Source organism: Podarcis cretensis, assembly GCF_951804945.1.
Source record: "Podarcis cretensis genome assembly, chromosome: 17".
Classification (NCBI taxonomy): Eukaryota; Metazoa; Chordata; class Lepidosauria; order Squamata; family Lacertidae; genus Podarcis; species Podarcis cretensis.
Window position 1 is genome coordinate 6,413,410 of NC_137187.1, and position 25,963 is coordinate 6,439,372.

General features: G+C 41.5%; 1 protein-coding gene across 3 annotated transcripts in view; it reads left to right on the forward strand.

Annotated features, from left to right (window-relative positions):
- ZCCHC7 (zinc finger CCHC-type containing 7) overlaps positions 1-25,630 on the forward strand; it is a 134,059-nt gene extending 108,429 nt beyond the window's left edge. For all 3 annotated transcript variants that reach the window (XM_079959506.1, XM_079959508.1, XM_079959507.1), the window contains exons 7-9: positions 20,498-20,593; positions 23,902-24,019; positions 24,841-25,630. In XM_079959506.1, the coding sequence (XP_079815632.1) occupies positions 20,498-20,593; positions 23,902-24,019; positions 24,841-25,304 (678 nt within the window). In that variant the 3' untranslated portion in view covers positions 25,305-25,630. The remainder of the gene's footprint in view (positions 1-20,497; positions 20,594-23,901; positions 24,020-24,840) is intronic.
- Positions 25,631-25,963: the final 333 nt, after the last annotated feature.

The window sequence follows — 25,963 nt, forward strand, 5'->3', positions numbered from 1 at the left end:
GGCTGGGTTTTGTAGTTGAGCATTAGTTTCTATTGAAAAGTCTGTCCTGGCCATAATAGCAGAGCAATGTTCTATGTACAGTGGTACCTCGGGTTAAGTACTTAATTCTTTCCGGAGGTCCGTTCTTAACCTGAAACTGTTCTTAACCTGAAGCACCACTTTAGCTAATGGGGCCTCCTGCTGCTGCCGTGCAGCCGGAGCACTATTTCTGCTCTCATCCTGAAGCAAAGTTCTTAACCTGAAGCAATATTTCTGGGTTAGCGGAGTCTGTAACCTGAAGTGTATGTAACCTGAAGCGTCTGTAACCCAAGGTACCACTGTATTTATCAACACTGATGCTATCTGGTGAAATTGACTCATACTTTATGTAGGCTGATGAACACCTGAAACTATTTTACTTTTAACCTAAGATGTATTCCATAGTTTTAGATTATCTTTTGTCATTCAGGGTTTTTTTTTATTTAAATTAACTATTCTTCTTTCCTAGGCCCCAAGCACATACAAACTAGCCTCAGCAGAACAGAATTCTGTTTGCAGGGCTCTGGGCTGCTGAATGCTTGATTTGGATGCTCTGGCACATAGTCAGTGTGCCAGCAGTTTGTTCTGAGTTGGCCTAGAAGGGGAAGAAGGTTACACCTTGCTATCTACACACAGAGTAAACATGATTATACCCCAAAGCAAATTAATGTTAAACCATCTCAAATATTTCTAGTTAAAAGAGTTAATTTCAAGGTATAATGCAGACAACTACTTTTAATTGAAAAAAAAAAATGTTTTCCAATCAGGACAGAGACTGATTTAGCAGTATATTGCCCAAATGCAGAAAACATTAATTTGTGATAACTTAAATTCTGTTACCTTTTAAAGACAGTTCCAAAAAGGCATGAATATGTAACACACAGTAGTCTGGTTTGGATGTAATGCTAAAGTATGATGTGCTAGGTGCATGTGTGCAAACACACACACACACACAATCTGCTTTATCTGCTGATACAACAGCAGGATATGGAAATAAACAATCCATGCAATAATCCACCATACAAGAATAAACCACCTGATCAAAACAAATGAAGGTGTTTAAAATAACACAGCAGGTTTTGTTAACATTCACATTAGGTAGTCTCTTCATAGTATTTTGAAACTTTGATAATACAGTGGTACCTTTGGTTGCAAACGGGATCCGTTTTGGAGGCCAGTTTACAATCTGAAGCGCCGTATCTGCGCAGGTGCACAGCACGATTTGGTGCTTGTGCGCATGCGCGGAGCGCAGTTTAACACTTCTGCGCATGTGTGAGCAGCGAAACCCGGAAGTAACCCATTCCAGTACTTCAGGGTCACCGCAGGACGCAACCTGAAAAAACGTATCATGAAGCAAACGCAACATGAGGTATGACTGTATTTTGAATCGTTGCTAACGTTCAGCAGCAGTGGTCAAGAAGTTTTAATGACCACTTTGGGAACTTAACAGAATATAAAGTAATAATTAAATATGGAAAGTAATAGGGACTCTCCAAATGAGTTTTAAGAAATAATTAAAAATTCTGTTACTTAACGTAAAGTCGGCAATCACATTCACAATTAAACAGCTTAATTCTCATAAGCTGTTGTAAACCAATAAAACTCTTCTCTAGTACAATGTTTAATAAAGGCATTCCATCCAAACAAAAAGTTGTCCTATTTTGTTCATTTAATCTAATAAAATATGTTAGCCTAGCTATCAGTGTATACTCTCATCATCAATTATACCAGTCTGTAATAAGACGAAATGTTATTAGATCTGAAATGCCCTGTTTGTTTCCACCAGAGATGAAAGAAGTCACCCTTTTCTTTTGGGCCCATATTTTGTGCCCACTTGATCATATAGTCCTGGATCTAAACTTAACTATAATTTTTTGCCATTTATTTAATAAAGTTAATTATTTTAACTGGGAGATGTTGAAATAAAATGTGGGTGTTAGATTTAAAGCAGTAAACCTTCCTGAAAAAAATAAAAATACATTACCATTCTAGGAACAGACATAAGCATTCATTATACAAGGGTTCATAATTATTTTTATATAAAGATCCTGTATTTCTCTGGATAATCTTATACTGACATATCTTACTGGCTTGGTTGCCCAATAATAGTTATACTTTTATAGTATTTGCTTTTTATCATCAGTAGATACATTTAAGCCTATTTCTGTTTTATCTATATTCAGTCTGTATCCTGCTACTTTCCTATACACTAGAATTTGACTCTGTACCTCCCCCAGCGCAACTTTAGATTCTACTGCCATATTGTCTGCTTACATTTTAAACTTTTCTTTTCCTCTCTGGTTTTAATTAAATATCCATTTTATTGCCAGAAGTTCTATGGCTAACACAAAAAGAAGAAAAGGGAGGTGGTCTTGCCTAGTACCTTTAGATCAGTGTTTCCCAACCTTTCCCCAACTGTGGCCGCCTTCCAACCTTGTTTCCTAACTGTGACCCCACTATGGTTGGGGGCAGGGGGGCAACTGCCCCCCCATAAGTAGAAATCAATACAAATCTGAGGTTCTGCCCCGCAACGAAAGCTTGTCCCCCCCTAACAAAAATTCTGGCTACGCTCATGCCCCCTCCTAGCCTACTGGTAGAAAGGTAGCTATTTTAATGTTTTGTTTGTACAGTGGTGCCCCGCAAGACGAATGCCTTGCAAGACGGAAAACCTGCTAGACGAAAGGGTTTTCCGTTTTGGAGGCGCTTCGCAAAACGAATTTCCCTATGGGCTTGCTTCGCAAGACGAAAATGTCTTGCGAGTTCCTGCGGGTTTTTTTTCCTCCCCCCCCTTTTCCTAAGCCCTAAGCCGCTTATCAGCAGATCCGCTAAAAGCTGCTAAACCGCTAATAGCGCTAATCCGCTAAGCTGTCAATGGGCTTGCTTCGCAAGACGAAAAAAACGCTATACGAAGAGCCTCACGGAACGGATTAATTTCATCTTGCGAGGCACCACTGTAAATAGAATATGTTTTATTTATAATTTTTTATAATTTATACAAAATACAATTACATAAAATGATAGGAACATAATGAAGTATTGTTGAAGTAGAAAAACAAAGAATAATCTTTCTAGTGCAACCTCCTGCTAAAGCATCCATGACAGATCACCACCCAACCTCTGCTTAGAAACCTCCAAGGAAGGAGAGTCCAGAACCTCCCAAGGAAGATCCATCTTCCATGTATTATAAAAAGTAAACAACACTTATTTGACCCCAGTTATTTGACACAGAGGGGAAAACCATAGATACAGTCGGAAAGGTGCACAGGGAGTTCTGTATATATGGGAGAATTTCAAAAAGCAAGTGGTCCTCACTGATATGGTGCAAATAGATCTTGTCATCTGGAGGAGCCCTGGCTGCCTAGATAAAACACTATAGCCCCACATACCCTTACCTGGGAGTAAGGCCCATTGAACTCTGTGCGGCTTTCTTCTGAGTTGACATTTAGTTATTTACTAGATGCAAGTCAGCAGCACCAGACTCAGCTAAGCGCTGGGGTGGATTTCACCCCACACCTTGCAGAGGTGGGATGACACTGCTGATGGGCACTGCATTCCTTGGCAGCATCCAAAGGCACTGATCTGCTAGGCGCTGGGGTAGATTGCACCCTGCACCTTGCGGAGTCAGGCCCAGGCTGTCACTGGGCCTAGTACTGGTGGCAGCAACAAGCAGCTCCAGCTTGCCCAGCCCTACCAATTGCCACCTCACCACCACACTTACCTGACCTGTGTGTTCTGAATTGCAGGCTCTACTGGTCAAAATGGGAGGCTCAGTAATCATCCATTCCTCTGGAAATAAACCAGGATTGCTCCAAGAAAACACATGTGGCAAAAAGGAGCATTACGCCCTGATGAGCCACCCCCTTACCCACTAGTGATTGGCCAAGCAGAAAGCCAGTCAATCAGGATTTTTTTAAAAATGATTTTTTCTTCTTCACTTCTCACTTCCCTCTCTTGAGTGCTTCCAACAAAAACTGCCATTCTATATTATCGGAGGCCTTTTCTGCATACACAAAGGGTAACTTTGCTTGTTCAGTTTTAATAAAATCTTCCTTTTTATAATATTAATAATACCTGTTGATCCATCAACACAGCTTTTCTGTGATGCTGTCCAGCCGTTTTTAAGGAAATTGCAGTGTTGGCTGAGTAGCAAACACTCAGATCTGCTTTTCTAGTAGGAATTTCCTGTTAAATAAATGAAGGGGAAGACATACTGCCATCTTTTTGCTCCTTCATCTTAAGTCTCTGATCTTCTGCTTCCCAGCACAAGGAGTCAAAAGGATTCTGGAGTTGCAGATTTCTCAAGGCCAGGATTGTCTTTCCTTGGCAAAAGATATTGGCCCAATCTGCTTTGTTTGTTGCTTGGATACACCACATTATCATCATTATAAAAACTAATGGGTCTTATAAGCCGCCCATCTCCACTGTTGTAATGAGCAATTGCATTTAATTGGGGGGTGGGGTGTAAAAGAATCAAACTAATGCAAAGGAACATTAAAATATTTTAATTGCATATGCCCAAACTAAAAACAAATGGTGTAGCTCAGAACAAAGCAACTTCTATCACTGCCATCTTGAATTAGCATCACCCTTACACGTTTGTTGTTCACTAGTAATCTTTCTGCCCACTATTGCACATTTATCAATTACATCCTTAATCTTACCCGCAACGTCCTCCTGCATTTGGACCTGTTTCTGCATATATTGAATTATTTTATCATTGCTTTTGAATCCTTTTCTTGAAGTATCTGTGGAATTCTCTCTGCCTTGCTTTAATTTTTCCTCTGTTAACCTCATTAGTTTCTTTTCTCTTAACAATTCCTTTACTTCATTCATATATATTTAATTCATTAGGAAAAAATGTCTTTCATATCCTCTGTTTGTTACATGCCTACTTGCCTCCTCCTATCCAAGTTCCTCTCTCTTAATATTTCCCATTAGAAAAAAAATCACTGATTTCCCATTGCAAGCTCCTTCTCTCCATGTACTTTAAAAAGGTAAAGGTACCCCTGCCCATACGGGCCAGTCTTGACAGACTCTAGGGTTGTGCGCTCATCTCACTCTAGAGGCCGGGAGCCAGCGCTGTCCACAGACACTTCCGGGTCACGTGGCTAGCGTGACGAAACTGCTCTGGCGAGCCAGCACCGCACATGGAAACGCCGTTTACCTTCCCGCTATAAAGTGGTCCCTATTTATCTACTTGCACTTAAGAGTGCTTTCGAACTGCTAGGTGGGCAGGAGCTGGGACCGAACAATGGGAGCTCACCCCGCCGCGGGGATTCGAACCGCTGACCATGCGATCGGCAAGTCCTAGGTGCTGAGGTTTTACCCACAGCGCCACCCGCGTCCCTACTTTACATAACACTATTCAAATCTTAAATTCGTCCAATTCATTCCTCTCAATAAGCAAATGATCAAATTCCTGAATCAGAGTTTAATAATTATTTAATTTCTTCTTTAGCCAATTATTATTTTAACTTATAAACACATTATAAAAAAACTGATTAGCCTATTACTTTTATTAAGTTAGGGCACTAGCTGCTGTCTCAAGGGGGGAAAGGCACCCCACAGGGAGTTAATTACAATATCAGGAAAGAAAAAAGGGGGTAATATGAATACGAATAGGCGTCTAATACAATATAATTTTCCAAATTGCACAGGTTCTTTAATGAGATGAAGTCTTGAACTCTGCCCAGATGGATTTGACCCAAAGCTTACACTCTTTTTGACAGTCTTTCCTTTGTGATCGTATAGGTGCCAATTAACTTAATCTCAGGTGCAAGAATATAATAACATGGCTAGAGAAGTTACCACAGGTGGTCCCTTGGAAGCAAGTTCAGGCCGCCAAGAAGATATAGACACTTCCTTAAGGCTGAATAGTTCTCTCCACTGATCTACCCCATCTCTTGTAGTCATTAGTGAAGCTGCCTTTTTTGTGTACTTTCCTTTGATCCTTTCTCTGAGAACTGTGCAGTCACCAAGGTGGGGCACTGCCTCAGCATCTGCTGGGAAGATACACACTTCCCAACTTCGTCCCAGCCCTTAAAGGAAGTAGACAGTCCATCCCTTCACTGCAAGAGGTCTGGTGAATTGGCAGCTGAATAGCAACCCTTGCCCACACTTCCTTCACTATCCACTGGGAAGATATGTCAGAAGCCCAGCAAGGACCCTTCCCTTCCCAGCCTCTTCCCAGTCCTTCAATTCCTTAAAGGGAGTAGACTAGACTAGGCTGTCCATCCCATTCCTGTAGAGGTAGCAGCAGCTGAAGAGCAACCACAATCTTCTCATCCACCGGGAATCTATTTGTAGGACAGCACTAAAACGCACACACATGCACAATGTTTAAATTTATTTTTACACTTTCTCAGCACCTGTTGTTCTGTGGTTTGTTCGTTGTGGTCGGCTCATTATGCTGTTTTCTTATTGCGGACAAAAATAATATATTTCATTTAATGCACAGTTCCTTTTTTAAAACGTGCAAACACTTTAATGTTGCAGGTTATTTTGGGCACTTCCTGCATATTTGAAGTTGGTTAAATGCAGTAGTAAAGATCAGAAAGTGAAGCTCCTCAGCATGTTACTAAGCAGTATAACTGATTCAGTGATATGTATCTACTAGGTTTATAAGCAGTGCTTTTCTTCTAGAGAAAAGGGTGCCAGTACCATTAAGTTGTTGCAGTAAGTGGCACACTTTTAACCAGTGCTTTCTTCTAGAAAAAAAGAGCTGCCGATACAGCGTACCCTTGAGTACCCCCGGGGGAAAGCACTGTTTATAAGTACAGTGGTACCTCAGGTTAAGGACTTAATTTGGTTCTTAACCTGAAACTGTTCTTAACCTGAAGCACCACTTTAGCTAATGGGGCCTCCCACTGGTGCTGCGCCGCCGGAGCACGATTTCTGTTCTCATCCTGAAGCAAAGTTCTTAAGCTGAAGCACTATTTCTGGGTTAACGGAGTCTGTAACCTGAAGCATATGTAACCTGAAGCGTATGTAACCCGAGGTACCACTGCACAGCAAATGTGTTCATACAGGTTAATATACAAATTTGCGCACATGTTCATATGCCGTTGTACTCAGGCTCGTTTAGAAAAGTATGCTAGCTTCCCTCATAAACGTCCTGATAAAATGAACATGGGATCTCCTTTTCCCCCTCCGCTCCCAATCATCATCGAAGCTTGTGGTTCCTTTCCATCCTTTTAGCTAAGAGGTTTCTTTGTGAGCTAGGCCATTTGTCCATCATTGTTTGAGGTCCAAACATTGGCAAAATACCCTGTCACTGATCCAGAGTGTTGTGAATGGTAGCCCCTTGCCGACAATTGGTGGAGGTTCCTAGAAATATCCCTGAGAGGATTATTTAACCTTTCAATTTAGGGGGCACAAAGCCTTGCTGATTAATGAACTTTCTGATGGATGCTGATAAGCGGCTCTGTTTCTTTATTTCCTCTAAAAGTGATTCCTCCTTCTGCCCCGTATTACTATAATCTTAAACATAAAATGTGGCAAATAGATTTTAAAAAAAACAGCACTGAAGAGTTTATCTGGTTGGCAAACTGAAGGAGCTAAATTAAAATTGGTAATGAAAGCAGTGGCTGAGCCCTGCGTATGGTTTTTAAAATGTGCTCTGTATTTTGAAGAGACTTATTCTCTAGCTTGCCTAGTAATGACTCTGCTTTTGGTGCACAGTCCGGGGCTGGCTTCTGTTATCCCCCCCAAAAATGAGTTGTGTTATCTGGATGACTGCAGACACATATGCATCCCCCTTTCTCACTGCATGGGCAGACAAGGTCGATAGCATTACAAGGTATTTGTGGCAGTGCTTGTTTCAGTTTTCAGAGCTGCCAGTTTCCAGCCAGATTTGAATTACAAAAGAAGAAGCTGGCATGAAAATTGAAAGGGTTTATCGGCTAGTCTGAAGCCTCATAGCACATTGCTTATTTATGCAGTCCATTTGCACCAGGAAATATAAAAAAAAGGAAATACATTTTTAAAATAAGGCCATAAAGACCCAGATATGTTTAAGATGGCAAATAAAATATAGATACCTATAATATCTTTCCAGGAAACGATTTCACTTAATGTTGCACATTACTTTAGAGGAGCATTTATGTTGCTGTCATAAATTTGTGTGTTTATGTCACTGTACAGGTAGTCTCTGGGGATTAAGCAGGAAGCCTCTGCTAACTTACTTTAAAATTAAAATAGAGGAAAGATAGGTCTGGAGCTTGAGAGCTCCATAGGAAATGGTTGGGAGTTTAATGCACCACCCTATTTAAATAATGCTTTTCATTCCATATAAAATTAGCTATGGACCAGTGAGTATGTGGCACGACCTTTAGGGAAAATTAGGATGCTTTTTAAGCCATGAAGATTTTGGAGCGTTTAGAAGTTGGCTTGCATTTCTCAGTCTGGGTGTGTGTGTGTGTGATATTGCAAATCAATATTTGAGAGTGCTACATATATGTAAGCTTCAAAAGATTATGTTCACAGTGGCTTTTTCTCTGTAGATTTTAACATTTTCCCATAGTGGTAGCTGCTATAATTTGCATCTATTTACAATTCATTATGTAATGTCTATTCTGTAGAAGCTATTGTGTCATACCACTTGTACTATGTATTGAACAACTTACATGTCATTTTTTCTGGCTATTTGCAAGTTCTAGCCCAATTAAAAAGCCTGCCATTTAAACAAAACCATACTCCACTCTCTAACAGTATTCAGGTGCATTTAAACATTTCCCATAAGAACCCTTTACTTCTGGGGCTTGGTCATAGCTACATAGAACCGTTCCCAGCTTTAATCTTCAGATCAAAGTTCACAACCAGAATCCAATCTATGAAGGGAAAATGTAAACCTTTCTGGAGAAAGCTTTGGATTTTATTGGGTTTATTATAGTAAAAAAAATAAAAAGTTTAATTCAAATACGTCAAACATCAAGTCTGTTAACATTTTAAGTACTTTTACCTTAAAGTCAAATTGTTGACATTCACACTTCTATAAATTAGTAGTGTGTGCAGCTCTTTTTCATGAATTTTCAAAAGGATTGTTATTTTGTAGCATGTGTGACTTAATGATGCAATCACTCAATAGGACTGAAAAAGAAGAGAAAAACATCCAAAGGAGCTGTTCCGGTCTGTTGTGTACATAATACATGTTTCAAAAATCTGCCTAATTAAGGAATTACCCAGTGGAGTGGGAATCTATTGGGTGCGTGACATGATTCAAACCCCCCACCCTCCAAAGAAAGTACACAATTATGACATTAAATTATATCTGGTATTGGCAGTTTTTAAACTGGAAAAAATTGCCCATGTAGTATGTTTCCTAAAAAGGATGAAATAGTTCATCATCTATACTTAATGGAGTGTTATTTGAGATAGAATAATTTGCTTGTTTCTACTTTCCATGTTATGGTGCACCTGCTGTTAACATGTATGGGTCACAGATTTGTCCTTCATATAAGAGGCAGACCGTTTTAACTATTAGAAAGTTGCTTCTTAAATATTGCATCATCTTTATTGTCTATGGTGATTATGCACATTTCAGGTTCATTTACGTGTGCCATGTATCAGCAGGGCTCGTAACCACAAGCTCCATTCTGCAGAATTTCTGCTTGCTGTTAATTGTTTGCACCTGACATCAGCTACTAAGATATTGCTTGATACTTAGCCATACCTTAGGTGCTCTACATATATTGTATATCGGGTTCATCACTAGTTACATTACCATAATACTGTGTGTGGAGAGTCTTTGATGATTCAGAGGCACTTTTGCTTGCTTCAGCTTGTCTCAACCAATCTTTTTCTCCTTATCAAGTCAATGAAAGCTATTCTTGAACCAATCAGCTCTGCAGACCAGTCCTCAAGAACTAGACCTATAGTTTAGTTTAAAAGGTCTCCCCACTGGGGAGATGAATGGAGCAACTGCTTCAAGATGAATACTTTATATCAGTTTCAAGGGTAAATTATGTAGTTTCCACTGAAGGTTTAATTATCAGGATGGAAAGCAAAATTGTTGTTGTTGTTTAATCGTTTAGTTGTGTCTGACTCTTTGTGACCCCATGGACCAGAGCACACCAGGCACTCCTGTCTTCCACTGTCTCCCGCAGTTTGATCAAACTCATGCTGGTAGCTTCGAGAACACTGTCCAACCATCTCGTCCTCTGCCGCCCCCTTCTCCAAAGTATTGGAGTCTCAGCTTCAGGATCTGTCCTTCCAGTGAGCACTCAGGGCTGATTTCCTGAAAGCAAAATAGCTGGCACCTTTTGACACCTTTTAAAAGTTGTACTTGGTGACTGGCACCCGATTTGCTGCATATGTTAGGAAGCAGGTTTGCCCTCCTATCTGGTGTCTAGGAAATGTTGATTTAAAAAAAAGAGTTTTGCAGGCCTGTCCAATAATCTTTAAATTGAGCTCATTGGGTGGGGAAAGTTAATATTGAGACTCCTGGTTCCAGTGACTATAGTTATCCAGATCTTTTACAGCTTCTCCCCTCTTTCCCATTCTAGTTCCATCTTTTACAGCAACTTCACCACCATACATTCGCCTGGCCAATGCATAGCCGCTGCTTCTTCTTTCTCTCTGCCTATCACACTTAGATTGGAGAAATGGAATGAAGAAAGTGCATGAGTCTATATTGTAGTGTGGCGTCATTTCATTCAGGCTGTGTGGTCTGTGTGGATTAATCTTCTGGAGAAAGGAGAGGGCTTACACATGACAGTCTCTGCCTCCTGCTTAGAGCCCTTCCGAGCAAATTATGATTCAGCTGAGGGCCATTTGGTTAGCATATAATGCTTAGGATTTTCCCAAAAGAAAAGTTGCAGTTTCCCCATGTGCTGTCTACTGCCTCCTGCAAACCTTTAAACATGATAGCAACGCAATGGAAAGAGCTCACAAAAAGGTGCTGCTACTGTTACATTTTAAGGATTCTCAGGAGAAAAAGCCTTATAAATGAAGTGAAAGCAAGGAGTTGTGGCTGGTGGAATACACTGTTTTAGATAGAAAAATCTGCTGTATTTTGGAAAGTTGTTTGTTTGCTGTGAATTTGGGCACTTCTTAAGATACTGCAACCAAATTTTGCATGATGGTTCCTGAGATCAGGGAGCACATTTAGATACAATTGGATATCATTTTGAATCAAGATGGCAGACTGAAACTTTCAGAATTCCACTGATTTTAACACCTAATTTTAAAACTGCACTGATTTGGGAGTTTCTTAGATTTCCCAAACAATGTCGGACATGAAGTTGTTAGCTGACTATAATCCCAAAGCTATGGCTATGTTACATGCTACTTCACTCCAATCTAGTGTGCCATCTTAGCTTGTCATCTGCATCATCCTGGGCCCGACAGGTTTGTCTTTTTAAAAGCATTTCTGTGGTAGGGAAGAGCAAGTTTACTTTGGGATGAAGATTGTCGTACTGAAGATAGTGCCAGAGTATTCTGTATATAGAAAGTGAGAGTGAGAAGTAAAAAAATGCCTTGGTCAGATTCCAACTGGAAACTAAGCCTTATGATGAACGATTGAGGGAGTTGAGTATGTTTAGCCTGGAGAAGAGAAGACTGAGAGATGATAGGATAGCCATCTTCAAATATCTGTTGGACTGTCACATGGAAGATGGAGTAAGATTTTTTTATGGTTCTCCAGAGGGTAGGACCCAAACCAGTAGATTCAAACTTTTCCGGTTTTTTTTGTTTTTGTTTTTTTTGTTTAACTGTTATAGTTATTACAAGTCATGAACAACTGTATTTTAAAGTTTAGCCTTAGGCTTAATTATTACCAAGTCTGAGAGGGAGAGAGAATCGCTCAGCTTCTTGTCGGAAGGAAATTCTGGCTCTGCCTGTGGCAATGGGAGTTTTACCCTGAAGTGAACTATGTTCCCCTCTCCAACAAAAAGGAAACTTCAAAAAGTTTTCTGTTCCTGGAAATTTTTTTGGATTCATGTAATGAATTTCTTAAATTTTCCAAAACATAATCTAGAGAGGGAAAACAATAACTCACAGGCCTCACATTTGAAACCAGGAAGATGGGACAAGAAAGAAGCCCAAGTAGGAAAGGAAGTTTGAGCAGTTCTGTGTGTAGGCGACATTGACTATGTCCCACTTGTGAGATTTCTGTCCACATTACAGGAGGATAGCTGCAGTGGAGAAATGTTTTCTTTTGAAAAGAAGGACTTAACCTCATATCTTAACACTACATAGATTTCAAGATTGTTCCAGTAAAGGATGGTGTAGTTCAGATGCATATTTGTTGGCCAGGATAAGCAAAAATTCTGATGCAAACAAAGCCCAAGTTTGGGCTTATGGACTGTATCCAATAATATAGCATTAAGTAAGCCTCCCATCAGAGACACAGGTGGCGCTTTGGGTTAAACCACTGAGCCTAGGGCTTGCCGATCAGAAGGTCGGCGGTTCGAATCCCCGCAACGGGGTGAGCTCCCATTGCTTGGTCCCTGCTCCTGCCAACCAAGCAGTTCGAAAGCACGAAGTGCAAGTAGATAAATAGGTACCTCTCCGGCGGGAAGGTAAACGGTGTTTCCGTGCGCTGCTCTGGTTTGCCAGAACCGGAAGCTGTATGCCGGCTCCCTCTGCCAGAGTCGTCCGCGACTGGACCTAATGGTCAGGGATACCTTTACCTTTACCTTTAAGCCTCCCATCAGTACAAGAATTTCCTCTTGCGCAACAGAGCTTCCCTCTGCATGACCCTTAAATCTCTTCTGGGGGTTCCACCAACTCTTCACAGCAGATCTGGAGAGGGCACAGAGCAGGAGAGGGGGGAGTCACACGGCACAAGTGGAAATGCTTTCACTGACATTTTTATGTAGAGCAGAGATGAGGAACTGGATTTGGTGGATGGATAAGATTATTATTATTTTCCTGCCCTTAACTCACTTGACTCACTTCCATCACTTGACTCACAGTGATGCCAGGTGACCTTTTTATACCAGCAGAACGATAGCTGGTATAAACTGATTAATGTCACAAGACTGTAACCTCAGATTCAGGAGATCTTGGAAGATTAGTAAGCAATTGCCACTTTTTGTGTTTTATTCTTTTTTTGCAATCTTGCCATTAAACATTTCTCTGCTGCATAAGATTTGGTTTTATGAGATTTGGTTTTATTATTATTTATTATTATAATTTTTGAATTTATATACCGCCCTATACCCGGAGGTCCCAGGGCAGTCCACAGAATAAAATCCGAATATAAAACCACATAATACATAATCGAAATAAAAACAATAATCCAATAACGCCCCCCCCAAAAAACCCACATTTTAAAAGGACATAGGATGTCAATCAAATCAACCAAAGGCATGCTTAAAAAGGAATGTTTTTACCTGGTGCCTAAAGGTGTAATAATGAAGGCCCCATGCAAACTTCCCTGGGGAGAGCATTCCACAGATGGGGAGCCACTGCAGAGAAGGTCTGTTCTCATGTTGCCACCCTCTGGACCTCTCAAGGAGGAGGCAGACAAAAGAGGACCTCAGAAGGTGATCTCAGAGTCCAGGCAGGTTCATATGGAAAGAGGCGGTCCTTGAGGCATTGCGGTTATGAGCTGTTTAAGGCTTTATAGGTCAAAACCAGCACTTTGAATTGGGCCCGGAAACTTAACTGGTAGCCAGTGCAGTTAGACCAGGATTGGTGTAATACGCTCAAACCGTCTTGCCCCAGTGACCAACCTGGCCACTGAATTCTGCACTAGCTGAAGTTTCCGAGCCATCTTCAGAGGCAGCCCTACAAATAACTCATTGCAGTATTCTAACCTTGAGGTTACCAGAGCATAGACAACAGTAGTTAGGCTATTCCTTTTTTTATTTTTTTTAAATAATATTTATTAAAGATTTTCAAATATAACAGAAAAAGAAAAACATCCAAATTTAAAACCTTATTTTCATTGGCATCTTTCCAGGACTTCCCCTCCCCTCCCCCTCTTGTATTCCAATTCTTTCAAATAGATTCAACAAATTGTTACCCCAAATTTTAAAATTATTATCATTGGCCCAATTTAAAAAAAATATTTTCCCATCCCCTAAAATCGACCTGTTCCCTTCCACGAGTTCCCGTCTTTAATATGCAATACAGATTAAGATAAACAGAAAGATTAAAAAAAAAGAATAAAATGTAATTTAACACCCTTTGGATTCCAAATTTCCCTCCCCCCTTTCCCGGTTGCGTTCCCAATGTCCATCAATGTCTACTGTCATCCTGGAGCGCCCACATCTAAACCACAGTCCTTCACCAGTCCGCTTTGCCGTCTTTTTATTAGTCTTTGCCATCTGGTCTTCCATCCACTCTAGACCCGTTCCAGTTTGCATACAGAAGGAATAGATCTACTGATGATGCTATTTCCATCGCTGTCCATACTGTACTGAGTCATCTAGAACGACAGGGAACCTACGCAAGGCTGTTGTTTGTGGACTACAGTTCTGCCTTTAATACAATCCTACCAGACAGGTTATTCCTTAAAATGACCAATTTGGGTATACACCAGAAGATCTGCTTGTGGGTAAGGAATTTCCTGACCGATAGGCCGCAGACAGTGAGAATGGGACCTTACCATTCTTCTACTCTAGTACTAAGCACAGGAGCCCCTCAGGGGTGTGTGTTAAGCCCCTTCCTCTATTCCCTGTACACATTTGACTGCATCCCACTGTATAAGTCCAACACAATCATCAAATTTGCGGATGATACAACAGTGGTGGGGCTCATTAGTGAGAATGATGAGGCTGCTTATAGGAAAGAAGTACAGGGGTTAATTCAATGGTGTAAAGAAAATAATCTTATGCTAAACACCAAAAAAACCAAAGAACACATAATTGATTTTAGGCGAAAGAAAAGTGTATTTTTACCATTGCACATAAATGGCGAGGAGGTGGAGAGGGTTGGTAGTTTTAAATACCTGGGCACTTACATCTCTGAGGACCTCTCATGGACTGCAAATATTAATATGGTTGTGAGGAAGGTGCAGGGGAGGTTGTATTTCCTGAGAATGCTCAGAGGATTGAATCTATCCCAGCACCTACTTCTGTCCTATTATCATAGTACCATTGAGAGTGTCTTAACCTATAGTATATTATCGTGGTATGGGAGCAGCTCTGGAATGGATAAAAAAGCCTTACAGAGAATAATTAAAATTGCCCAGAATGTTATTGGGCTCCAACTACCAACCCTGGATGAGATCTTCACGTCTCGCAGCTTGAAGAAGTCACACAATATCCTGAGAGATCCCACCCATCCTGCTCACAACCTCTTTGAACTGTTGCCTTCGGGCAGAAGATATAGGACAATGAAAACACGAACTACACGCCTTCTGAATAGTTTCTATCCAAGAGCTCTGATTGCACTAAATAATGATCTCAGGGCCAGTTGTAAGAAATAGCAAGCAGTGAGTAGTAAGGAATGAGATAGGTTTTAGGTTATGCTATGCTTCTAATAGGTTGTGTTATATTCTGGATTATGTATGTTTTAATAGATTATGTCTGAATAGGATGAGAGTGTTGGAGATACGTGCAAATGTGTATGTGAATCCGGTCTTGGGTGTTTGATTTTCGTTGTTGTGTATACTGTGTATATACGGACAATGACAATAAATTTATCTAATCTAATCTAATCTAATCTTTTGGTCATCTTTGGTTTCACATGTCCAATCTTGGAAGGAGTCTATCTTCCAACTTTGTCCAGTTCTTGTTATTCTTATTGTTCTTGTTGTTCTCTCTCCTCCTCTTTCCCCCCCCCCCTGCTCTCCTGCACAAATGTTCTAATTCCAAAAAGCTTCTAATTCCTCTGCAGAGGCTTTGTTATTCAGGAACAAAACATTACGTCAAGTCCCTTCCATTCTTCAATAGATAAATCTATTGTCTCCTTTAGTGTGTAGACCTCTGTAGACAAAATAGCGTTCCATTTCTGCAGTTTCCCAGGCGATAAAAAGTCCTATTCAAATTCGATGCCAACAATACTTGTAGTGTCCCACAGCTCCTCTAGAGGGATTATAGTAACTCAGTTTCCTTCCCGATCACACCCAACAGTCAAAGTAACTTATTATTCCTTGTTTTAAACAATTTATATCCAATTTGTAACAAATGTGACCAGCAAAGTCCTCGTAACAAAGTTCTCTTTTTGTTCTTCCGTTTTGACAGCTCCTTTGACAGCTGTCAAAACCTCTATTTCTCCTCTCCCAGCACTCTTTCAGATCGCTCCCGGGGTTTCGGGGGGGGGGGGTTTGCATTTTAATTCACAATCCACTTTTCTCCTCCAGCCCAGTCTTATAATTTTCCATCACGAAGTTAATAACTTTATCAAAAAAAGGTTACACTCGATCTTAGTTGTCAAATCCTTTGCTTTAGCTCCTCTACAACAGGGGGGACCTCCCCCGCTCGCTCCGAATTTAAATAGAATTCCCCCCCCCTTTTTAATCCAAGTTCCAATTACTCACGGGTTATTCTTTTAAAGACCAAATTTTCAATGGAAGAAGTCAGCGCTCTCCGTCGAATGGCATGCGGCTTCGCTCGGCAGGGGAAGCGGAGGACTCACAGCACCACCACCACCCCTGTCACCCGCTCCGCAGCCTTTAAAAAGGCTCCTTCGCGGGTCGGGGGGCGCAAACGGTGCCCGCCGAGTCACCATGCCCATGGGTTTCAGCGCCCATGGTTTTTGAGGGTCCCCGCGTCGCCGGCGCGGTAGAACCCAGCCCCTGCCGAGCAGGCTCCCTCCGGAGCTCGGAGGGAGTCCGCCATTCGGCGATGGCGCCAACCCGGAAGTCAGTAGTTAGGCTATTCCTGTCCAGATAGGGGTGCAGCTGAGCCACCAGTTGAAGCTGATGGAAGGCACTCAGTGCCGCTGAGGCCACCTGAGCCTCGAGCAACAGCAAAGGTTCCAGGAGTACCTCCAAGCTACAAACCTGTTCCTTCAGAGGAAATGTAACCCCATCAAGAGCAGGCAATCTCCTACCCACCCGGTCTAGGGAACCACCCACTAACAGTGTCTCAGTCTTATCTGGATTGAGTTTCAGTTTGTTGGCTCTCATCCAGTCCATTACCCAGGCAGGACACTGGTCCAGCACTTCCACTGCCCCACCTTCAGATGTAAAGGAGAAATAGAGCTGAGTGTTTTCTCAAAAACAAGTTGCAAACTTGGTGGATCGGGGGGATGCCCTGGATGTAGTGTATCTTGAGTTCAGTAAGGCCATTATATTCTTGTGGAGAAGGTGGGAAAATGTGGACTGTCTTCATGTGTCCTGTGGATGATTTCACATCTCTTCCCCCACACCCTAGCAGTAGTACACCTGTCCCTCCTCGTACCAACCTGTTTTCTGAATTCCAGATAATTTCAAAAACAGTTTGCAGTGTGACACAGGAGGCAATGGTTAAGTGGGAAAAAGTCAAAAGAGAAGTCCAGGTCATTGGAGTCTTAGATCTGACTAAAGGAGCTTTTTGGATTCTGGCCAAAAGTGTTATTCAAATTTCCTGCTGCATGGTCAGCTGTGGGAATATTGTAGTGTGCTTTCACTGAATGCTGTGGGAGTACTTGAAGCTGCAGCTAAGTGGGTATGTACCTGAACAGAAATCTGGATAGGAGACTGTTTGGGAGTGACTCATAAGAGCAGAGTGTAAATATAATAAATAATTTTTAGCATCATTCTTGAGCAAATTTCTCCCAAATCACATCTGAATGAAAAGAAATGAGTGTTCATTTCATGTCATGCTGGCTTTTTTCCTTGTGTACGTGTGTAGTTGGAAGATAGAACAGGGGGGAAATGTGAATAGGCAATTCCTTTTAATTAGTGAAATTTAAGTCAGATGCATATCTTAAGAAGTAATGAGCTTCATAAAAGCAAGACCTCATTGGATCAAAGTCAGTTTAAGATAAGGGCATCTCAAGGTCACAGAAAGAGCTGCCCAGCAGTTCCATTTGCATAAAAAATTACTGTCAGAAATAGGCGGTGGAGGCAGCCCTGGCATTTTGATCTCTTGGCCTTTGTCATGGAGATTCCTTGCAGAGAAGGGAGGAAGGCCAGTGTCCCAGATAATGATTAACTGTTTTAATGGCATTCATTCATTCATTCACTCATTCCGCACTAACTACTCATGCAGAAAAAAGGGTTATGTAAAATGACATTAGAAGAAAATCATTTGTAATCGTTGCATCGGGGCTGCACTTTGAGGAGACATTAGGAGTAAATCCGTGGCGTGGTAGGGCTTATGCTTTATCTTCTGATATTTACTGAGTTTACTGGTGCATGAAAAGCTTTCAGCAAGAATAGCAGATGGGATGGACCTTTCATAGGTAATGCTATCTACTGGGTTATTACTTCTATATATTGATAGTGAAGTAATCTTCAAGATATCACCCTACAAAATATAGATTATTTAAATGTTTGTAACAAAAAATCCTATAACACAGAGCAGCTACTATCATGAATACTTCATTTTGTACCTATTGGATCAGAGGCCTTAAATGCTTTTTAAAATCTGAAATAATGAGAATATAGTGAGCTTGACAACATATTGGGTTTCTTTTCTTTCTTTCCCCCCTCTCCTTTGCCTTTTGGACAGCTGTAGGGAGATATGCATAGTTAATCTGAATAGCAAGTATTCAATTTAATTTGTCTCCTTAAATCTGACCTTTTCTATTACATAAACAAAAGGAGGTGCCCTGCAGACATCTTTTGATGTTGCACGAACACACATTCTTCATGCATCCAAAACTCCTTAAGGATTTTTGCAAGATTTATAGAACAGAAAAGCAGCCTCCCATTGTTTCTACTTCCAGTTGCTGATGTTCAGTCATGTCCCCATGAAAAAAAAATTGTTGCTATGCTTTCTATATGCTGGGGAGCAGGATAATATTGGTTGGAAGTATTTCCAATCATTATTACCAATTTACTAAAATAAGCAGCTCTGGAACAAAAACATTGATAAGCAGCAATTTTTTAATCTGTCTGCTATTTGCACTCAACAGAACATAGAATCATAAAACTGTAGATGTACCACTAGTCTACAGATATAGGTTTATTTACCCTTTTTTATATTCCATACAATTATTTTAAGAGTGGCTAAGAGGATTGGGGGGCGGCTATATATCGCGCTGATGAATAGGTTCAGTGATATATGTTTATTTCATAAAATAGAAGACAGATGATTTTTCTTTACAGTAAGTTAATATTGTGTTACCCCAAGCATTATTTTAACAAATCAGAAGTTGCCTTCCACAAGGATAGCCAATGTAGTCCGCTCCAGATGTTGATGCATTCTAACTCCCATTATCCCTGACCATTGACCAGGCTAGCTGGACCTGATGAGAGTTGGAGTCCAACAATATCTGGATGGCCTCACATCGACTACTCCTGTATTATCCCAAGTTCAGCACATGGTCTTTTTAGTATTGTGTACCTTGACGCGGTGGGACGCGGGTGGCGCTGTGGTCTAAACCACAGAGCCTAGGGCTTGCCGATCAGGTCGGCAGTTCGAATCCCCGTGACAGGGTGAGCTCCTGTTGCTCGGTCCCTGCTCCTGCCAACCTAGCAGCTCGAAAGCATGTCAAAGTGCAATTAGATAAATAGGTACCGCTCTGGCGGGAAGGTAAACGGCGTTTCCGTGCGCTGCTCTGGTTCGCCAGAAGCGGCTTAGTCATGCTGGCCACATGACTCCCTCAGCCAGTAAAGCGAGATGAGTGCTGCAACCCCAGAGTCGTCTGTGACTGGACCTAATGGTCAGGGTTCCCTTTACCTTGAGTACAAGGTTTTTCCAGGGTGTCAGAAGTAGTTCTTTCTCTCCCTTGAATCTAAGGACCTGTTCATCAGAGACAGCTAGTGCAAGCAGATAACTCTGAAAAGAAAAAAATTCCTTCCAGTAGCACCTTAAAGACCAACTAAGTCAGTTCTTGGTATGAGCTTTCGTGTGCATGCACACTTCTTCAGATACTGAAGAAGTGTGCATGCACACGAAAGCTCATACCAAGAACTGACTTAGTTGGTCTTTAAGGTGCTACTGGAAGGAATTTTTTTGTTTTGACTATGGCAGACCAACACGGCTACCTATCTGTAACTGGAACTCTGAAAAGGTTAAGGATCTAGCTGTAAGTTTGCTAAACACACATGTATAAAGATACTTAGGTCACAGTTTTACACAGCTTACGTGGGAATAAGCCCCACTGAACTCAACAAGACTTGTTTCCAAGTACACATTTTAAAGATTGTGCTGTTAAAAAAAATGCATCAAGACAGATCTTAGAACTTCATGCACTTTTAGCAGAATTTACATCTCGGCTAAGACCCCATGAACATACAATTAGTCTAGCTTCCAGATAAATGTGTATGGAAACTCAGCCTTAGCTGATAAATGAGGTCAATTCAAAATCTAGAAGTGGGTGACATCTCTAATTGTACTGTTATTGATTAGGTTGTAGGTGTGTGTTGCTAAATTATTTTAATTAGTTGTATTTGGGATCTTGCTATGTGTAATTCTTGCTATTTTTTCTGTTGCAGACCAGGCCGGGACCACTGGAGCAGGCTGAAACACAAGCTGAGCATTCTGCTTCCGTGTACTGTTACAACTGTGCAGAGCAAGGCCATTATGGATATGTAAGTCCTAGCAGGGTCTAACTTTGCTTCTGATTATTCTGCTAAAAAGAAAGCATTGATCGCTACTCAGCAGTTTAGAGACTTCAGCCACTCAGAATAGCTAGGCTAGTTGGAAATTTCAACACAGAATAATGGGCGAGATGTGTCTGATGCCCATATTGGCCTGTTGGGTCCAGGCAACCTAACCTGATGCCGCAGCCTTGCTCATCTCACAGGTGAACTGGGAAGAAGTGAGTTCCCCATTTTCTGTGGTTGATCCTGGGGTGGTGCCTACCCAGAGGGAATTCCTCAAGTTCACGCCCTGATTTAAAGGATTTATTTCCAGAGATATCAAGGAATCTGTCAGTACTGCCCTGCAACCCCTCAGTGGCAGGTCTTCTGCCAAACGATTGCATAAGGAGCAGGAAAAACTTAAGACTCTGTAGACTCTGCAGACTGAGCCCTCATCCTAATATCTGGCTACAGGCGCTCAGTTTTTTTCCTTCGATTCTCGCCAACCACCTACACATTTTTTTCACTAGCCTCCTGTAATGCTTGGCGAGCTGAGTGGATGTTTTCCAATGTGATAAAATTGGTTTCTGGTTTCCTGCTTTGATGGCTGAGGATATGTCCCTTTTCCCACAGCCTATCAGCCGGTGCAAATAATTTTAATCAAGGTTTGGGGAGGTTGTGTTCATCACTCAGGGCTGCGGCAAATAAAGTCAAGATCCACTACAGATGGCAGAGTACCCCCTTCCCCCTTGTTTTCCAGCCCTGAAATGCTAGGATTTTAGGTCAAGGAGTGGAGCTATGGATTTGTGTAATGTAATTGCTCATGTGGGATGGCAGGTGGTGGTTATCTGCAAATCCAGTGTGTTCTTCCTGTGTTGATGGGATACACGTTCCTTCAGACCTTTGTCATCTTTGAGGTTATCTGTCAGTTCCCTCTCCCCCAACTCAAACCATAAGTGGTGAGGTGTCTGGTGGGGAATTCTAATGGGTTCCCTATCTGTTTCTGTAGAAAGGCTCAACATTTTCTCCTCAGAACAGGGATCCGAGCAATCTGGACAGAGAATAGGAGTGTTCCTATTTGAAAATCAACTAGAGGGTTAAAGGGACAAGCCACAGACAGTTGTTGAGAAGAGTTAACATTTCTGGAACATTTCAAAGATATGCTCAGAAACGGCAAGACTATAAATTGAAAGAGCCACCCCAACATTACCTAAATTGCAAAGGGCCTCTTGTAGCAATTCGGAGTTTGTGCCCACTGCTCCTAGGCTGAAGAAAGTAGAGGATTTGTAGATGTGCCTTGCATTCACATTCCAAGCTGTCAGTCAGATAGAATGCTTCTCAGGTGTGTTGGTAACAGGCTGAGCTTTCCGTCCTCTGTGTGTTGGCTGTGGTGCTAAGGAGCATCCCCCAGAGTATTTAACAGTACAAAGTGTGTGGCAGCTTACCTGAAAGAGAAAGGTCTGAGAAAGTGTGTGTCATACACTATTGAGATGGTTGTTCAGTGCAGTGATTTATTATTTTTTTAAAAGAAAAGAAAAAAGCAGGAGTTGTTGCTTCTGGAGGCTTGTGCTTTTTTCACCCACTAGGGCTTTACTGTCAACGTATTGAGGGGCGCAAAGGCCATCTGTCTGTGGCATAAGTTTTAGACTTTGTGCAACATCTCCAAGAAGACACTGGGAGAGGGGGGAGCGTGTTCCACAGCCATCAGACATTAGCCATGCTTCTTCACGTAGCCTTATCTGAAAGTATTTAGGGGAGAAGGGGTCTTAGAAAACATGTGGTACAAACAGATGGAAAGTCGCTGGCAATTCTTTCTTTTCAGAAACACTCAGCTGTAAATTTCCTACCAACAGATTTCAAATGTTTGAAACATGGTTTTCACTAAAAAACAAACAAACCCTACATTCTTCATTCCGTATGCCCTTTGCTTATTGATGGTGACCTATCAGGGAGAAGCATAGAGTACTCAGCATGAAGAGTGAGATGTATTCATCCAACCTGGTCTGCATGTTCTTTTTCCTCCATCCCCAGACATTTGAAACACCTGGCCCTTCAAGCCAATTAAGTGTGTGTGTTCTGATGTATGCCCTTCAGCAGCAGCAAGATGATGTAGCCTGTGCTATCAGGAGTGATGGGAGGCACTCCAGTTGCCTCAGTTCTCTCAACATTCCCAGTTGCCTTTCTCTGCAAGAAGCTAGAGAACAGGTGCTTGGCCTCAGACTTCCAAGTAGCTAAGGCTGCAGGCTATTTCTTCAAGGATTCCAGATTTTTTTCTGGCTCCCATCAGTCTCTGGAGGCAGACCACTGAATTTGGTTCTCAAACCTGCAGTGGTTACAGGTAGTTTTGAAGTCAAACCTGACCTCCGGCTCAGGTATCAGCTCTCCTGTCTGTCAATTGTTCTATGATACAGTGGTACCTTGGAACTCGAATGTACAGTGGTGCCCCACAAGACGAATGCCTCGCAAGACGAAAAACTCGCTAGACGAAAGAGTTTTCCGTCTTTTGAGGTGCTTCGCAAGACGAATTTCCCTATGGGCTTGCTTCTTGCGAGTTTCCCCCCTTTCTCCCCTTTCCCCCCTTTTTCTAAGCCGCTAAACCGCTAATACCGCTAAGCCGCTAATAGCCGTGCTTCGCAAGACAAAAAAACCGCAAGACGAAGAGACTCGCGGAACGAATTAATTTTGTCTTGCGAGGCACCACTGTAATTTGTTCCGGAAGACCGTTTGACTTCTGAAATGTTTGAGTTCCGAGGCGCAGCTTCCGATTGGCTGACAGCTAGATTTTTGCACAGTGGGAGCCGTGTAGGACGTTTGTGTTCCAAAGAACGTGGAAAACTGGAGCACTTACTTCTGGGTTTTTGGCGTTCGGGAGCCGAAACGTTTGAGAACGGAGCCGTTCAAGTTCCAAGGTACCACTGTGGTTTGTTTTTAATGTGAACTGTTTGTGTGTTTTTTTATATCAGAACGTCAGAATAGGATATTCTTATAAATTAAGATTTTTTTAAAAAAAATCTTACTGTCCAATTTCACCTCCTCCAAATTATGCACCAGATATTACCCTTACAGTTAGTTGGTGATGATACTCAAACAGAAACAGAGAAATGTATTTCTCTTGTAGACCAGCCACCTCTGGTTTCACATAAGGATATTAGCTAAAGTCAGTTATCAACTATCTCTTCACCCCCAAGTCAGCAAAACCAACTGGTGTCGGTTCATTTTCTGATGTCAGCTTGTTTTCCTGGATAGGGTTTGAATTACTGAATCTAGCAGAAAGAGAAAATGTGCCTAAAAGTTGCCATTAAAATATTACTTTGCAGGAATGTTCAGAGAGGCGGATGTTTGGAGGGACATTTCCTACTTCCCCCTTCATCTATTACTATGATAGCAATTACGATTTCAAGAGGCATCGTCAGAGAGTAAAGAGAAAAGTGCGAGGTATGATATAAATTTGTTGAGCTTTCTAAGTCCACATTTTTGTTTTGCTCCTCTTTAACCACGGCTGCTGTTAGGTTTGCTGTTTCTTGACTTAATCTGGATAATTTAAAGGAGTAGAAGTGGGGATATTTCAGAACCAGGATGAAACAAGTATTTACCTTCTCTGATTATATGGCTCCAGACAGACCTGCCTGAAATTCAGGCTTCAGAGTACATAAACGAAGAGGAGAAATATTTTACAGTTATGGGATGATTTACTGAACACTCAAGCCACATTTGATCTTTACTGAGAAACTGGGGTTCTTTTTTTAGCTTCATTGTATGTTTGAGCTGCTGCATTTAGATGAAATGTTCTGAACTCTTCAATCAGTGCTCAAATTTGTGGCTTTTTATTCCCAAAACACTGGAATGCAGAGTTGGCATTTTGGTAAAAGGTAAATCATGTTATTTTGAAACCTGCCTATAACTTCCAACTACTTTACTGGGCGATATTGGCAACTGTTGCCATTACATTTCCTATTTGAGGTTGAGCATATAGCTCTAACAGTTATAAAGCTTGGGGGACTTAAGATCGGTATGAACTCAATGATATATCTGTAAAAGATTTTTAACATTGCTCATAGTTTCTGGCTGCAGCTGACCTAAAAAATGGATGAGTATCCATATTTCATCAAACTGCTTAATTACTTTGCATGCAAGGTGCCCTACGAAGACTTCAAATTATAAACAGTAGTAGGGGTGTGTGTGTGTGTGTGTGTGTGTGTGTGTGTTTATCAATTATTTGACCTCTTAAGTATCATCAAGTGTCTTACTTTTTTCAGAACTTCAAGATGCAGGCCTTGTGCCAAAGGCTCTAAAGAGACCACGCATAGACAATGGCCAGGAACTGCAGAGCCATAAGAAAAAGAAGAAAACATTAAAAGACCGTGACAAGAAAGGAGATAAGCAACATAAAAAGCTGAAGAAAATGTCCCAGGTCAACATACTCAAAGGAAGGAAGGATAAGAAAGTGGTCCAGAGTAACTATAACATGGAAGAGGACTTTCCCAGAGGTGGTAACAGGGATGCTCTTAAAAAGAGCAGGAAAACCAGGGCACGGGGCAACTTTGGCCTCCCAGCAAATGGAGGCCAAGCAGAAATCCTTCAGGTTCCTCTGAAGACAGCAAAAAAGAGGAAGAAGAAACAGAGAAAGAACACAAGTGGTAGCTCTCCCAGGGATGAGAGTTTATTCCTGATAAAACAGAGGAAGAAGAAATCAAAACAGAAACAGAAACCCAATTTGTGATGGAAGGGGGAGTGGATGTGGGGTTGGGGATTAAGCTTGAGACAGCTTTCACACCATCACCCACCCCCACACCCCATGGAACATAAAACCATCCATAAGTGCAGGCTGGGATACAAAAAAACAAAACCCAGTGAGTTTGCCTGTGCTAATGTATATGAGATTATACATTGTACTTGTTTTCTACAACTTCTGTATTTGGATTGAACGTGGGGGGGGGGGTAAGGGGTTGTGCTACAGAATCAAAGCAAAATGAGGATTGGTCCACTGTGTTGCACACAGTCTTTTTTCTCTTTTTTAAAAAATAAATCCTGCTGTTTGTTAAAGCACTTCTCTTTAGCACATGTGATTTATTTGCATGCAGGCTTTAGAGAAGAACTTCGCAGAGGGCGTGGATATTGAACAAATTGACTTAAAGCTGCTTCACATGTTTGACAGAAATGGGAACAGAATTACATACGACCTGACAGCAGGCGTCACTTCGTGCTGTTTCTGTTGGTGCTTCTGTAGGGTGTGTGAAACAGGTCTAGGAAACAGGAGACTGAAGAGAGTTCTCATCTACATCCTAATTTATTTTCATCCCAGAGTTGATCCATGATGTCACCTTCTTGTGCATTCTTCTGCCTTAAGGAATATGCTGAAGTGTCTTTAACTTGTCATAG